General features: G+C 42.3%; 2 protein-coding genes across 3 annotated transcripts; one reads left to right on the forward strand and one right to left on the reverse strand.

Moving 5' to 3' along the window:
* Positions 1-15: 15 nt before the first annotated feature.
* Positions 16-11,701, forward strand: LOC136434580 (man(5)GlcNAc(2)-PP-dolichol translocation protein RFT1-like). 2 transcript variants are annotated; one of them, XM_066427459.1, is made up of 14 exons: positions 16-397; positions 868-953; positions 1,412-1,528; positions 2,051-2,240; positions 2,801-2,902; positions 3,380-3,514; positions 3,991-4,069; positions 4,288-4,338; positions 4,617-4,747; positions 5,164-5,308; positions 6,019-6,124; positions 7,958-8,086; positions 10,576-10,696; positions 10,901-11,701. In XM_066427459.1, exons 1-14 carry the CDS (start codon positions 335-337, stop codon positions 11,126-11,128), a joined length of 1,683 nt encoding a protein of 560 aa, XP_066283556.1. In that variant the 5' UTR covers positions 16-334; the 3' UTR covers positions 11,129-11,701. The 2 variants fall into 2 exon arrangements, with proteins under 2 accessions (XP_066283556.1, XP_066283557.1); XM_066427460.1 differs by lacking the exons at positions 7,958-8,086; positions 10,576-10,696; positions 10,901-11,701 and adding an exon at positions 7,348-7,525.
* On the reverse strand, positions 11,230-16,105 carry LOC136434581 (cytochrome P450 2D6-like). Its single transcript, XM_066427461.1, has 7 exons — positions 15,660-16,105; positions 14,824-14,966; positions 14,209-14,425; positions 13,815-14,098; positions 13,282-13,470; positions 12,732-12,867; positions 11,230-12,518 (listed from the first exon to the last, which is right to left on the reverse strand). The coding sequence occupies exons 1-7, from the start codon at positions 16,024-16,026 to the stop codon at positions 12,340-12,342; spliced, it is 1,515 nt and encodes a 504-aa protein (XP_066283558.1). The 5' UTR covers positions 16,027-16,105; the 3' UTR covers positions 11,230-12,339.
* Between the last annotated feature and the right edge of the window lie 400 nt (positions 16,106-16,505).

The following is a 16,505-nucleotide window of genomic DNA, read 5'->3' on the forward strand; positions in this document are numbered from 1 at the left end:
CTGACCTGTTAAATCAGCTGGTGATAAAACAAAATGGCGGCGCCCTGATGTAAAAAATCGGATTTTCGGCTTTTCCCCCCGAAATATGCTAAATACGGCAAGGTTGATCAACTTTAGAAAGTTTCTAAAGTGAGATACCATTGATTGAGACCAGAAAGTAGACTGAACCGCATTGTTTTAGACCTTATTTGCTGTTTATTGAGACTGAAATTTGAAAGTCGTCTGCTAAAATTTTTCAGTTTTGTAGTTTTGTACTTTGAACTCTTGATCACGTCGTAGAAGGCCAGTGCTAAGGAGTTCCAGTCCACACCAGGTCCTGAGACAGACGAGAATCATGGCTTCTAACAAACTTCTAGCGAGCGCCACCAAACAGGCATCCTACAACATGGTTTTTCAGGTAATAAAGGACTGAACTTTTCTTTCTCGTGAAAATTGATAAAGGAAGTCCTTGGTTCAACCGTGCTGGTAGTATGAACATGATTTGTTTTTATACCTTGGTCAATTTGGTATTGACAGCATATTTGGTCCAGAACCTAGAGGTCCTTGGTTCGAATCCCTTGACATGCCCCATTGGAACTGTGCCCTTGGGAAAGGCGCTTTACACTCAGGTGAAGATGAGTACCTAGCTTCGGCTAGGGACGTCCATCAGACAGGTCCTGTGTTTGTGAGAGCTGCACCTCAAGCACGTTAAAGAACCCACCGCACTTGAGAAGAGTAGAGTAGAGATCCTTCCCAGTGTGCATGGATCAAAGAAATCAGTCCAGATAGATTGCATTCTTCAGTACAAACCTGACACGGTTTACCTGGTATGCAATACAATAAAGACATTAAAAACATTACAAACTGTCTCTACTTACATTGTTGCAGGTCGCCTTTCGAGTGATGACCTTCCTCCTGAACGCCTTCCTCTTACGGTACATCTCCAAGGAGATGGTGGGCGTGGTCAACGTCAGGTAAGGCACAAGTTTTCTCTGAGGATCTCCTTCCAAGTTACAGTTTACCCTTTTATCTAACCTATTTTTCTTTAGATTACTTGTTGTCAATATGTCAAATCATTGCTACTAGTATATTATTTCTAAGATCTTGGATACCTTGCCTTCCATAAATGAAAGATTCTATGTTGATAAGGTAAGCATAGGTAGGTATAAGGTATAGACTTCTTAAGAGGTGAATTCTATTATTGTTCATCAATACCTCAGGGTTGAAATCTATAGCTAAAATTATACTGATAAATATTTTGATGGAAACAGATTTTAAAGTCTTATCATTAATTGCTATTCCTAAGGTAAAGACTCAAACACCAGTACCACAAACACCATAATTACTTCACAGAGATTTGTGTCCTATGGACCCTATCTTGATGGTAGTACCAGATTTATGTATGGCATTTGCTTTTCCCTCCTTATTCCAGGCTGACTCTGCTCTACACAACGATCATTTTTGTATCCCACGAGGCCTTCAGACGGGCGTGTCTGAGTGGAGGGGACAGACACAACTGGAGACAGACAGTCAACCTGATCTGGTGCACGTATGTATCAGTCGTACAGCCTATTCCATCTCGTATGTGATATAGTGTACATAAGTATCCAAGCTGACATGGTGCTCATTAGGAATTACTGCTATGTTCGTCATTTTGGATGGTGACATAAACCCACTGTCACATTCTAGCCTTATTGTATCTGTCCCGTGCTCTGGTGTGCTCCTCTGCTTGCTTCCCAACAGTATAATCTGGCTCCAGTCCCCATTGAAACGTTTCATCCTTATATGTACGTGTAATGGGAATTGCACTTCCAAAAACCTGTTCAAACGATGCCATTACAAGGACTGTGGGACTCACAGACAATCAGAACGGTTTCCTATATTGATGAATATCAGTCCAATGCCAGTCGTTTTTCTATATAGCGTCACAGACTAATCACTGAAGGAAGTGATTAGAGAGCAAACTGGAGCTAGAATGCATGATGGATACCAGGCTAACTGTCCTCATGGCCTCTGGCAATACACAAATGTACATCTATTACTAAATACAGCCATAACACGTTTCCTGCAGTGTTCCCCTGGGGTTGGTCTGTACCGGAGTCTTCACCGCTGTCTGGCTGTATCTCCTGGAGCGACCTGACCCAGAAACCATCCCGCACTACAGCCTGGGCGTGATCGCCTTCGCCGCGTCAGCGTTTATAGAGCTGTTTGCGGACCAGCTGTGGCTGATGACTCAGGCTTTACTATTTGTTAGGTTGAAGGTAAAGTTGGTTTTAAACTAAGATTAAACTTGAAACCATAAGTGTAATTATAACACATTGTTTTCTTGTGTAGTATGAGGCAAATCACTACCGGTGGATGTTAAAAACATTTCATCCAAACAATCATTCAAAACACAGTGCAAAAGAATTGTATGACCCCTGACCTCCAATCCTTATGACCTGGCACCTTTCGATATGGACTATGAGTATAGATACGATTTTGCAATGACGCACAAATATGTTATGTAAATATCAGTGTATTGTTTTGTAAATGTGTACCTAGGGCCTCCCTGAAAATCAGTGCCAAGCCACTGAGGGAGCTACCCTAGTAAAAGAATACAGAAATGAATGAATAGATAAATAGTTGCAGTGCTGTCTTTAGGACACCTCCCTCCATCCCAGGACGGAAATTTGCTTTTTAAGACGGACAAAAATTGTCCCAAAAATTTTAACTTCATGAAATGAAATTGATGAAAATATATTTTTGAGGCCCAAGATCAAGTGTCCCCTGTATATAAATTTCCTAACCCAATGTTTCTTTTCCTCCATGTTGTTTCCAGGTAGTGATCGACAGTTTGTGGATAGCAGTGCGCTGTGTGACCACAGTGATCCTGGTGGTGTACTTCCCCCACCTGGGACTCATAGCCTTCTCTATAGCACAGGTAACGCTGCTTCAGTGTACATGTAATTTAAAAGTGAATATACACAATTTAATGTGAAGAATATGGACCAGTGGCTTCTTTTTAGTTCTAGCGAAATGCTCTGTTTGACATGATAAAGTCTTTTTGATCATATACCACCAGGTGAAACTGGCTGTTTTCTTTTTGTGTAAAATTTTAGATATAATAAATGTCTTCTTTTTGATTATTTACCAAAACTGAAATATTTTGGAATTATGTTTGCTCATAAAATTATGTCATATCTCATATCCATCAACATTCAATATTTGCATATGCATTCTTACAGTGTATGCCCACCACATTCAAATGCATTGAACATTATATTAACTTGTCATAACATGTTTCAATGTTGATGCAAAATGAAGATTGATGAGTTTCACTTCATGATACTAGCAGTTTAATGATGGTAATCTGTGAAAGTGGGATCTTTTCTATTGATGTCAATCTTGTATTTCACAGGTAATGGGCAGTGTAGCACTTGTCCTGGCGTACTACGCATACTTCACACACTACGTCCGCACTGCTTCAGCCGACGACAGTTTCCCACTAAAGACGATACGAGACTTCTTCCCAACCTGGCCCACAGGAAAGAAGGTGACCAATGAATAAATTTTCTACTTAACTGTCTTAAGTCCAATCTTTTTTTATTCCAAAAAATTAACCATCCTGCAGCATACCAAAAACATGTACATGTATGTAATAGGTATACAATACGGAAGTGTCTGAAGATAGGGTAGCCTGTCTACCAGTTATTAGCATGAAGTCAAAGTTACGTTTGCAACACAGACCTGCAACATTTTACTGGTTGTAACACAAAGCACAAAAGATTGAATTTCATGAATAGTATGAATGCATTTCTTACTCAAATATGTTCTTGAGTTTGATATATCCAAAATAGAAGCATTTTCCAGCAACTAGCGTTGGAGCGCCATGAATTTAAACACCCAAAATAGTCCCAAGTTAGGGCTTACTCCTTTATGATGCTTATGACAAACAGATATGTATCTTTCTCCAGCCTAATTATTCATTAATGTATACTTTTTTTCCCTTTAATTCTTATGTTATTGTAGCCGTGGACAAGCCCAGAATTAGCCAGACTGACATGGAGCTTCTTTAAGCAGGGAATCTTGAAGCAGCTTCTGACAGAAGGTGGGAATAAAGTAGTCTGCTTAATAATCATAATCATAATTGATGATAGCCATATGTTGTTGTTCCATTCGTACTGCAATGTGGAATATCAAAATTCATGGTCCTTCAAGGTTGGTTTCGATTTAAGATGTCTTTATTTATTTTGCACTTCCAGTTAGTTTTCAAGAAACAAGTTTAAGATGATTTTGTATATTTAAGATAGTCTTTTTATTTTTCAGGTGAAAGATACGTCATGACCATTTTTGATGTGCTGAGTTTTGGAGACCAAGGTAGGCTTAAATTTTGGATAACGAATTATTGAATGTTAAGAACTGTTCTTGTCATAGAAATGGAGATTTGAATCGTCTTCTATACCTCTTTTTACTATTTTTTTATGTCTTCCTTGCAAACTCATCATTACTTGGTAAAGAATTTGATAAATTAACTTTTACCTTAAGTTTGACATCCCCTGCCAAATTGTAAGAGCTCAGCAATATTGTCTGACATCACTAACATGTAACGTGTACTGCAGAAGGCTATGACATCATCGATTTTCTGTGTCTCGCAGGGGTGTATGACATCATAAATAACCTGGGGTCCATGGCTGCCAGATTTATCTTCCTGCCCATTGAGGATGGTGGATACCTGTTCTTTGGTCAGTCACTCAAGAGAGGCAAGCCAATCAGGGACCAGGAGAAGGTGAGTTTTAGAACATTTGATTATATGGACCAATCAGAAACAAAAACAGTAGGATAAGGGCCAACCAGGTACAAGGTGGTGTTGGCCAATCAGGTGGGAGGACCTGTTTGAGGGTAGTGAGAAAATATGTTTTGATTTCCAGGAGTCCCTTTCTCTTGTGTCCAAGGAAGTAAGAAAAGATGTTTTGTTTTCCTAGACTTTGTTGCTCTTGTGTCCAGGGTACTGAGAAAATATGTTTCTTTCTTCAGGAGTCCCTTGCTCTTGTGTCCACTCGGCGGGTACTGAGAAAAGTGTTCTCTTTTCCAGGAGTCCCTTGCTCTTGTGTCCACTCGGCGGGTACTGAGAAAAGTGTTCTCTTTTCCAGGAGTCCCTTGCTCTTGTGTCCAGGATACTGAGAAAAGATGTTTGTTTTCCAGGAGTCCCTTGCTCTTGTGTCCAGGGTACTGCAGAGCCTGCTGAAGGTGGTGGTTCTGATTGGTCTGATCATCCTGGTGTTCGGTTACGCCTACTCCTTCCTGGCGCTGGACATCTACGCAGGGGAGATGCTCAGCTCGGGATCAGGTCAGGTCTTCCTGGAATCTAGAAATACCTTCCTGGAATCTTGAAGAACTATCGCACAATCTAAAGGTCCTTCCTAGTAACTAATCTAAAAGGACATTCTGTTAATCTAAAGCTTTCTTGAATTTAAAGGGTCTTCCCGAAATTTCATTTCCTAAATTAAACTAGGAGTGCAAGAGGAGAGGCCGTGTGTGGTAACCGTCGAGATCAAAACCTAAATGAATATATTTTATTTCCACCTAAAACTTTCTTGAATTCAAAGGACCTTTCCAAAATTTAAAGACCTTCTCATTATCTAAAAGGCATTTCTGAAACCTGAAATCTTTTTTTGAACTAAGAAGGACCTTCCCAGAATCTTAAGTACCTTCTTACTATCTTAGATAGTTCATACATTTCTCAGATATAAACGAAATCTTCATGGAATTTTAAAACCTACCTAGACTTTCCTTGTATTCAAACATTCCTAGCATCTTGAAAACCTTCATCGGACCAGCATAATCTAAAGGACCTTCCTAGTATCTAAAGGACCTTCTTGAAATCTAGAGGAATTTGCAGTGCCTTATTTTCGTCTGTGAATTATCAAATGACTTTTTGCTTCAAATAGAGTCATGTCTGTAGTCCAGTTCACCATACTTTTACACAGTGATACATAGAAGATACTTAGGAAGTGGACTTCAAAGTGTACATAACCATTGAACTCTTCCATGTCACAGGCCCCTCCCTCTTGAGATGGTACTGTGTCTATGTCCTGCTCATCGCCATCAACGGGACCACAGAGTGCTTCGTGTTTGCTGCCATGAGTCAAGAAGAGGTGGATAGGTATGTATGTGTGTGTGTGTGTGTGTGTGTGTGTGTGTGCGTGCGTGCGTGCGTGCGTGTGTGCGTGCGTGTGTGTGTGTACTTTTATTTGGAAAGACAATGCACTTTAATTTCGTGGGATGGATAGGGAGTTCAGTTTAAATGTCTCAGGATGTAGAAATTTGTGAGTGGCTGTATTTGAAACTCATGATCAAGTGCACATGTGTAGGTACTTGACTCTGTGCTTGCTCCTGAGATGTAGTGTGCTGTTTGTCATTGTTGAACAGCTGTTTCTTTAATGATACACTGGTCTTCTGTGTTATTCCTTAGTTCTTCTCCAGATTCTGTGTGCTGTTCCTAACTCGTTGTTGTTTCTTCCATGTACAACAAGAAGATGCTGGTTCTCTTTGCACTATTCTTGAATTGTGCTGCTGTTCCTAGAGAAAATGCTGATCTTCTCTGTGCTTTTTCTGACCTTAAGTTCTTTTCCAAGATGCTGTTCAGCTTGAATTATTGCTGTTCATCCCTGGTACAATAAATTGATGCTGTCTAGTTTGCTGTTCCTGACTCTTTGCTGTTCCTTCCAGGTAAAAGAAGAAGATGCTGGTGTTCTCTGTGCTGTTCCTGTCTTTTGGTTTGTTGTGGTATGCTGTTCAGTGTACTACATTGTATCCCTGACTCTTTGCTGCTCCTTCCAGGTACAATAAATTGATGCTGTCTAGTTTCCTGTTCCTGACTCTGTGCTGTTCCTTCCAGGTACAACAAGAAGATGCTGGTGTTCTCCGTGCTGTTCTTAACTTGTTGCTGTTCCTTCCAGGTACAACAAGAAGATGCTGGTGTTCTCCGTGCTGTTCCTAACTTGTTGCTGTTCCTTCAAGGTACAACAAGAAGATGCTGGTGTTCTCCGTGCTGTTCCTAACTTGTTGCTGTTCCTTCCAGGTACAACAAGAAGATGCTGGTGTCCTTTGTGCTGTTCCAAACTTGTTGCTGTTCCTTCCAGGTACAACAAGAAGATGCTGGTGTTCTCCGTGCTGTTCCTAACTTGTTGCTGTTCCTTCCAGGTACAACAAGAAGATGCTGGTGTTCTCCGTGCTGTTCCTAACTTGTTGCTGTTCCTTCCAGGTACAACAAGAAGATGCTAGTGTTCTCCGTGCTGTTCCTAACTTGTTGCTGTTCCTTCCAGGTACAACAAGAAGATACTGGTGTCCTTCGTGCTGTTCCAAACTTGTTGCTGTTCCTTCCAGGTACAACAAGAAGATGCTGGTGTTCTCTGTGCTGTTCCTAACTTGTTGCTGTTACTTCCAGGTACAACAAGAAGATGCTGGTGTCCTTCGTGCTGTTCCAAACTTGTTGCTGTTCCTTCCAGGTACAACAAGAAGATGCTGGTGTTCTCCGTGCTGTTCCTAACTTGTTGCTGTTCCTTCCAGGTACAACAAGAAGATGCTGGTGTTCTCCGTGCTGTTCCTAACTTGTTGCTGTTCCTTCCAGGTACAACAAGAAGATGCTGGTGTCCTTCGTGCTGTTCCTAACTTGTTGCTGTTCCTTCAAGGTACAACAAGAAGATGCTGGTGTCCTTCGTGCTGTTCCTAACTTGTTGCTGTTCCTTCCAGGTACAACAAGAAGATGCTGGTGTTCTCCGTGCTGTTCCTAACTTGTTGCTGTTCCTTCCAGGTACAACAAGAAGATGCTGGTGTCCTTCGTGCTGTTCCTAACTTGTTGCTGTTCCTTCCAGGTACAACAAGAAGATGCTGGTGTTCTCCGTGCTGTTCCTAACTTGTTGCTGTTCCTTCCAGGTACAACAAGAAGATGCTGGTGTTCTCCGTGCTGTTCCTAACTTGTTGCTGTTCCTTCCAGGTACAACAAGAAGATGCTGGTGTTCTCCGTGCTGTTCCTGACCTCAGCTGTCTACCTGACACGGTGGCTAGGCAGCGTGGGGTTCATCTTTGCCAACTGCCTGAACATGCTGGCCAGGATTGTGCACAGGTCTGGAGATTGTACCAATTATTTCAATTATACTTTAGAGAGCATTTCCCCTCACTATCCATCAGTGTTCCCGCCAGGCATACCTCAGTGCGTCTTTGGACGCACTTTTTTTGGAAAAGACGCACTCAGCTGGGCTGAGTGCGTCCAAACAAAATTTTGAAGGGAGGCTAATTTCTGTCACAAGTGGAACTAGAATCTTAGAACAACCGCTCATTTAGTGAGAAAGAAGCCTACGATGTACTCCCAGGGCTCTCTGTTACGCATTGTTAGCAGTCCAGGGCCAGGGGCGGAGCATAGACTCTACCAGTCTCCACGGGTCGCTGGGAAAATAGTAGAAATTGGCCAAATAGAGTCAACTGTATGAAGGGAGTCGGCTATGGAGATAAGGTCAAACATTGCAACCCTGGATGTTTGACCTTATCTCCATAGCCGACTCCCTTCATACAGTTGACTCTATTTGGCCAATTTCTACTATTTTCCCAGCGACCCGTGGAGACTGGTAGAGTCTAGGCGGAGCACCGCACGCCTTAAAAACATCAAACTCACGCCGGGCGGCCCTGGCCCCAGAGAGACACGCCCCTGTAAGCTCTAAGATTCACTCAAGTTCAGTGAAGTGCCGACGGTCCTACGGCCGCGGGGCCAGTACACAAGATTCACTCGAACAAGCAGCGCCTCTAAATATCGTGTTGTTGCCCTCATTGTAATTTTTTAATGACAGTCATACAGATATTTGCGGCTCTATTAGTATTTTACAAGCCGTTCATATCTTGATCATGAACTGGGACGAGCTCAGGCGAAAGGTTCGCGCCAAACATGATCATGAAACGCCTGAAGGATGATAGCATCACAACGTAACAAAGCACACGGCAAGCACATCGATACATGAAAAAAATCATGTATGTCCCAGAAACTAATACAATTCACTAAAATCACACCCAACTTCTTGTAATCCTTCGATTTTATATAGAGAAATGTCATTGTGTTTATCAACTTACAATGTGATCGTGATTTCCCTCTTTTACGTTTGGATGCGGTGAACAGACCTCAGTGCAGCCATCTTGTCAAAAGTTGTGTCGCGATTTCGTTCAATTTGCTATTAGAAAATTGACGCAAAGACCTGATCTGGCTCGCAGTATGACTGCACGAGTATGAGCATAGTTTTACGTACATCTAGGAAAAAAAGAATGGTACGTACAGGATGAAGAAAGCATGGAGAGTCGTCACTGGGAGCCGAAGCACGCACGGCTTTTCTGTAGAGACACAACTTTCTTTTCCATGGCTGTCGCCTGTAGGACTGTTTGCCTTGCAGCTACGATTTTGCCACTGGATGATCATTTATTTTCTAGGATCGACCCAACATTGAACCAGCCTGGATGTCATGTTCACTTTTGTGACGGTAATTTATGCTTCTTTGACCGACAAATGGATTCTATACTTATCGCATATCGTCCGATAATCAACTAGTTTCGTACTCGGTAACGTTACGAACGTTATGTTTTTTTAATAAACTACGGCCTGCTTGTGGAAATTACTTGTAAGCTCATGTTTACTTACCTTTCCCTGTTAGTAACGTTCACGAGAACTACCGGTGTTAGTGACATAAAAACGAACTCTCCGGTCGAGAACAAACGATCGAACATAAAATGAAAACTGATAGCCGGTTTTATCAAACTAATCAAAGACTTAAATAGTATTTTCCATGCTCATTATCAAACTTGGTCGGTATCCACGTACCTCAAAACACGAATATAGAAGTAAAACAATGTGTTAGAAGTAAACAACAACGGGTGACAACATAATGTACCGAATTCCTGCGTTTTGAAAAGCACATTTTTGGGTCGTTCTCGTTAGCACTGCCACCGATAATGACAATGGCGGCGGTAAAAGGGACCACTGACAACCACTCTCAATCGCATGATTTGTCTCTCAAAATGAGGGAGATTGCGTTTCTGAAGGCTTGAAGATCCAAAATTTCCCGGGGGAGAATCCCCCCCCCGGACCCCCCTAAATTGCGACCGCCTTCGGCGCTCCCCCCCCCCCCCAATATTATCTTTTGGTGGACGCACTCTTAACCTGGGCTGGCGGGAACGCTGCTATCCATATCACTGAAGCAGGTAGATGCTGATCACCATGTTGGACTGTTTTTGATTTACATTTCAATGGACCATAGCTCAAGTGTACATAGCATTTAAGTGCTTTATCAGCAATTCTTTATGTAGTCTTCTGGTGTTCTTTTTGTCGAGCTATACACACTTGACAAAGGTTATTTTCAGAGGACTCAGAAGATCTCTGCCTCCATGCTGGTGTGACCTCATGATGCCATGTGAAAACACCCCATACCAATCTTTGATGCTTGATTTCTATTATCGAGACCAGAGAATGAAAAAACTAACAATTATGTATAATCAGTAAAAAAAAAAACCCTGCAACATCAAAGTATTTTAAGATACTTTTGCTAACAATGTCTTATTTTGCTGTTCTGTTTGTAGTCTGTACTTTATCCTGGGTTACTACCGGGACAGCCAGTGGAGTCCTTTATCAGGCCTGGTGCCCAGTGGGTGGGTGTCAGCAGTGCTGGTGATGTCCTGGGTGGTCACTAGCTCCTCAGAGGTGGGTAGTTCTGTTGTGTTTATACAAACAATCTAATAATCTACCTAAGACTGAAATGTTTTTCAATTACCCTGCAATATTGCAAGTTGTCAACAATTTTTCCTAGAATGTTTTTTGTGAAGCTTGCAGTTGACTCTTTTGTCGTTTTACTAAAACCTCTTGGCTTATTCCTAATGGTAACATACCTGATTTATCTCTCCCTAGATGATGCTGTGTTGCGACCAAGGCTTGCCCTATCGGATCCTGCACATCGCTATCGGAGCAGTCTGCCTCTTAGTTGTCATGGCAACAATCCTACTGACGGAGCGAGACCTGGTGTTGTTTGTTCGCGAACAATGGCTGTCCAGATCTCAACAACGCGGCGACAAGAGTAAACAAGACCAGAAAGCAACAAATATAGATAGACAGAAAGATAGTAAGAAACAGTCCTAGCTTGATTTTTGTAAGTAAGAATGTAACACATACACTTAATATTATACTCGTACCAATAGCCAGAGAATATCAAATTCTGTGAACTATTTTTCTATACCAACAATGCGAAATTATGAGGCATGAGAAAAATGTTGCATTTTAGATTTTTCTTACACGTAAGAAGTGAGAGATGAGATGGTGAACTGATTTAAGTCTGTAGGAGAGGAAAGGACTCATTTTTTACAGAATATTGTAAATCTCAAAATATTTGCATTAATTTTTGGTTTGGAACAGCTGTAGAAATGCAATAGAACCCAGAGTGTTGACTTATAGTGTAATAAGTTCATGGTGAGAGGTCACCAGGTACATAAAACCACTGTGAATATCTCTGAGTCAAGATTTACAGTCTTCTGTAGATAGAAATGTCAACATACTCTGTAGTAGATGTTCTGTAGTATCTTTAGATAGCAACAAAGTAAAGGTACAGTATATGTACAGTGAGACTGAGGTTTTATGAAAATTTAGAAAATTACAGAAAAAATAATGCAATTGTGCAATTCTTTAATAATAAAAGGTAATAATGAATGACCTACTGTAGTTCCATTGTTATTTTGTAAATGAATGATTGCTCATAAAGTTCAATATTCAGATTTCCTGAAAGTCCATGACTGCAGCTTATTTTTTTAGCTCTTACGTAGTTTCAGATATTTCCTGGTGCATCTTTCGGAAAACATTCAATGACTGGCATGGGGCTCTGTCACTGTCTGCACCCATACCAAAGTACTAGTGTTGTAAATAACATGATTTGATGGTCACTAAAGATAATAGTTCAAACGTTGTACAGCCTGTAATAACCATGGAAATGGTTTGCAACATCTCCACGATAAAGATAAAGGAGGAAGGCTTATAACTATATAAATATAAGTCTTTTCTTTGCCAGTTTCAACAGTACAATCATATCAACCTCGCGTAGTTGCAGCCAACAAAGAGTTAGCTTGACTTTCATAAAGTCTGATGTATTTCCATCCTTAGATACTAATGAAATTTTCAAATAAGATCATCGTACATGTTGCATGTTCTTGAGTTATGTAGCCTTCAGAATTAACTTCTTTGGATAAACATGCATGCAGCTAAGTCTAAAAATGTTAGTCATTCCTTAATAGTTTAACACTTGCTCAGAAGTAGATAGGAAGGAAAACACGTTGACATCATTGCATTTCCACCATCACAACTCAGCGTGGGATGGCGCACAGCTTATGGGGATGGGGTGCAAGTGAGATGCGAAGTATTCCGTCGGTAGACTCGGCAGGAGCGCCCTCTGGCAGCTTGAAGGTGAAATTCTGCAGCAGGCTGCTGAAGACCAGAATCAGGTTCATCTTGGCGAGCTGCTCTCCAAGGCACACGCGCCGTCCTAGAAAAATATTTTAAATGTATTTCGAGCTTTTACTTATTGTTCTATTTATCATTTCATATTTCCCTATTGATAGTTTTCTAAAAGCCCTCGAGACCAACCACAAATCAACATAGAGGCAAAAAATGGCCAATGCTTCAGGGCCGCCGGTAAAAAAGGACATACTGCGGTTACCAGGAATGTTTCCTGGCTAACTGTGCCTGCTGTACCTACCCCCTGAGAACGGCATGAAAGAATGCGGTTTGCTGATGACGTTCCCCTCTGCGTCCAGAAACCTTCCGGGGTCAAACCGGTCCGGATCAGGCCAGTAGTCCGGGTCCGTGTGGAGAGAGTGCAGGTTCGCCAGGACCTGAGGTACATAGGGACAAGAATCGAAGGTGCATGAATTATTCTGGGACCTTCCTATGACCTTTGACTTCCTGTCGGTGTCCCTAACGTACAGACTTTTCGACTGGTAACATTTTCGACTTTAGTTCGTCCAGGCAGGTTTCTTCCGATGACACGCGGTCTCCTCTTACTAGCAGTCTGTCCCATTCCCATATGTTATGGAGCAAAACAAATACTAGATGTTTACATAGACATGATAGACGCAAAGTCTTTGTCTGTAACGTTACATAAAGTAAATCATTTTGTTATACTTTCATAGCAGATCTTCCGGGGGCAAAATCGTAACTCTCGGCCAGCCAAGATGGATCTTGGCCCTCGGGCCGTCTTGGCCGGCAGTTCAACACGTTTGCCCCCAGATATTCAGCTGGAAGATTACCTGCGTCCCGGCGGGTACATCATATCGTCCCACTTTGACTTGCTGAGTGGTTGCGTGCGGGATGCCCAGGGGAACTGTGGTGCGGACCCGCTGGACTTCCATCACAGTGGCCTCTGTGTAGGGCAGCCGGGCACGGTGGGACAGGGTGGGCACGGCGTCACCGACTACGTCATCAAGCTCCTGCTGTACCTGAGTTTTCGAGGCAAGGGAAAAGAAATGTACATGAACTGAGTCGTTTAATATGCTGTAAGGTAGTGCAAAGTAATATGCCTCTAAGTCGGTACTAATTTTCTCTATTGATAACAATATTAGCCAATGAACAATCACATCTCGTACTTTTGAAGAATTTCTGGTGTCACGTGTACATAAGATCACGTGATTAAGTTGTGGGTCATTCATTCCATCATGAAGACGGCTGCAGTGGATGACTCGAAAATTCCTATTTTGTAACTTTCATTTTTTGTGTCATAACCAATTTTAGGTGTCTACCATATCATTATCTATATTTCTATCAATTTCTATAATAGCCATACTTTTTCCTGAATGTCCGGGTGTAGAGCCATGTACAGCAGACTCCAGCGGAGGGTGGTGGAAGTTGTGTCAATCCCGGCCACGAAGAGAGTCTGGGAGATGTACATGACGTTCTCTTCAGTCAGGCCGCCCAACCGGGCTTGCTGCTCCACTTCGATCAGCCCGAAATCGAGGAAGTCTCGCGGATTCTCGCGATCGAGATCCTGGCGGTGGCGAGATATTTCATCCCACAGAAATGTCTGGATCTTCTCTGCGCCCCGGATCGAATCACTGACAGCCTTGTTTACTGCGAAACAAGATATAATCGGTATATACAATGTCTAAAATAAGTTTTGCTATCGTGAACGTACAGTTGAACTTGCAATGAATATTGTTACATCTAGGAAAAATTCTTACCGCCGGGAACAAATCGCAGGAAGGGGAAGACACTGATGAGCTGACCAGACAGGGATGCCAAGTTCATCAGGGTCGAAACGAAGGCTTCCGACAGTTCTCTGAACCTCGCATCGTCGTACTCAAAGCGGTGCCCAAACGCCATGGAGCAAATGACGTTGGCGATTGTGACCTGTAGGTCGCGTTCGGCGTCGAAAGGTGCTCCCTTGTATGCTGCAAACTAGATAAGAACAAAAGGGCGGTCACATTCATCGTACGATTCTTTTCCTGTCGTAAGACCATCAGCACCGAAAACAAAAAGATGTGTACAACAAAGTTTTCTTGACATCCAGAAAGTTACACCGTTAAAAGCCAACGTTTCGGTGACCGTTTGTCACATTCTTCAGGGCAATACTGACTGGTTCTACTTCGCACTACAGCTAGGTGTCGCTGCTGCCGTGTTAAGAATGCAGTTCCAAACGTCAAGTATCGTCATATATACATAGATATTGTCAAGCAACAATTATAAGGCCTGGGAAAATGTTTTGTTTCCCGTTATTTCCGTTTCCACGGAGGCAACAAGCAATTTGGAAGTTGCTGGAAGCTATAAGGTGTCTTAAGAACTTTGTAAGGTCTTACTTTGTCACACAAGCACCTTGCTTCTTCTTGAATCTTTTCTTCAATGCTGCCTTTCCCGACTTTCATGCCTAGGTTCTTCATGACGGTGGTAGCAAACTTCTTCCTTTGTTTGAACTCCTGACCCCAGCGTGCTCCGACAATTTCTTGTGTATTCGGATCATGCAACAAACGGGAGATGTTAAAAATGAAAGCAAGAATCAGATGATCAAATGCAAATAACGGTGCTGATTTGAATACGAATGACGACTAGATTGTCGTTTGACTGTATAATGGTGTGATTCACTCCATGACTGTATCATAGAGCAGAGGACGACCTGGCACACGTCCCAGCATTCTTTGCAATACACAATACATAACTACATCCCAGATAGCTGACTGTGACCAACAAGTATATCATGAGAATTGCCATGCTGCCTTTTACAATACAGTAACTTTCTTTTTTTGAATTAACAAAAGAAGTCAAGTAACCCATGATACTGTCTGACCTTAAGTTTGTAACTTCTGTACAACCTTTATACATTGTGCGATACAACACTGGTGGACCATTGATGCAAATATTTGCTTCAGATATGGTGCCTAAACTTAAAACACTATTGATTGATGATGATACTGTTTGTGTATTTAAGAAAAAAACAGAAATGCACCAAAAAGTAACCATGGGATAGTAAAGAAAATAATATTTGATACACATGTGTATTGTTTATGTGACAATTCTCAACAAATATTCCTTTTATTTACTTTCACAAGGGAACTTTTTGTGCATTTTGCAAGGAGAGTAATACGTAAGTTGTCGATTCTATTTGTGTGATTGTTTATGTTTCAAATGTCTTACACACCTTTACCGAACCCCGAAAGAAGGTCTGGTATGTAGACTGCCGGCCTGGACGCGAACAACTCGGACCTGTCGACCATGGCGTCCCGGACGGCAGCATAGCCGTTCAGAACCACCACATCCTGCATGCCTATTCTGATGGTGACCACGTCCCCGTACTGCCGCCTCCACTCCGTCAGCCTCAGGTGAGGCGCTCGGCCCAAGGCGAGGAGGTGCCCGAGGACAGGCACGCGACCTGCCGGGTACGGAGGCAGGTTCCTGGGACGTTTAAGAAGGCATGCCAGAAGGAAGGCCAAGCAAAACACAAGAAACGTCTGCAAATTCAGACGAGAAAACTCGACGATCGCCAGAAAGGATACGCCAGCCGCCATTCTGCTGCAAGAACGACGCACGTACCTGGGGTCGTCTTAGGTCAGGGAAAGTATTTCGTCAGCGAGGTGGCTATCAACACACCTGTCCTTGAATGGGACGACGTATCAGGTGTCGGTGTAGCGTTGGAACTTGCGTCTGTTTTTCAAAGGCTCGTTTAACTTGAACTAGCTCGACCTTGTTGAAAAGTGACCATATGGCCGAATAGGCCATCGAGGTAAAATAAAGGCATCTGATAGATTGAAATTGTTCCTGCAATCTGGTTATATCTTGCGTTGATATCATGGCTGTACGTTGAAATCTACAACTCTCTGACGCGCTTTTCAGTGTTGTAGTCAGTGTTGTAGCTATCGCCTTAGGTCAAACCAGACACGGTTGAACGAGCTGCTTGTAAACACGGCTGACCTTGAACGTAAGAGAAGCAACATACCAGGCAATGGTATTACATGTATTTCTTTCAAGGCATTTTTTTACTATAAAT

The sequence above is a fragment of the Branchiostoma lanceolatum genome, chromosome 5 (assembly GCF_035083965.1).
Source record: "Branchiostoma lanceolatum isolate klBraLanc5 chromosome 5, klBraLanc5.hap2, whole genome shotgun sequence".
Classification (NCBI taxonomy): domain Eukaryota; kingdom Metazoa; phylum Chordata; class Leptocardii; order Amphioxiformes; family Branchiostomatidae; genus Branchiostoma; species Branchiostoma lanceolatum.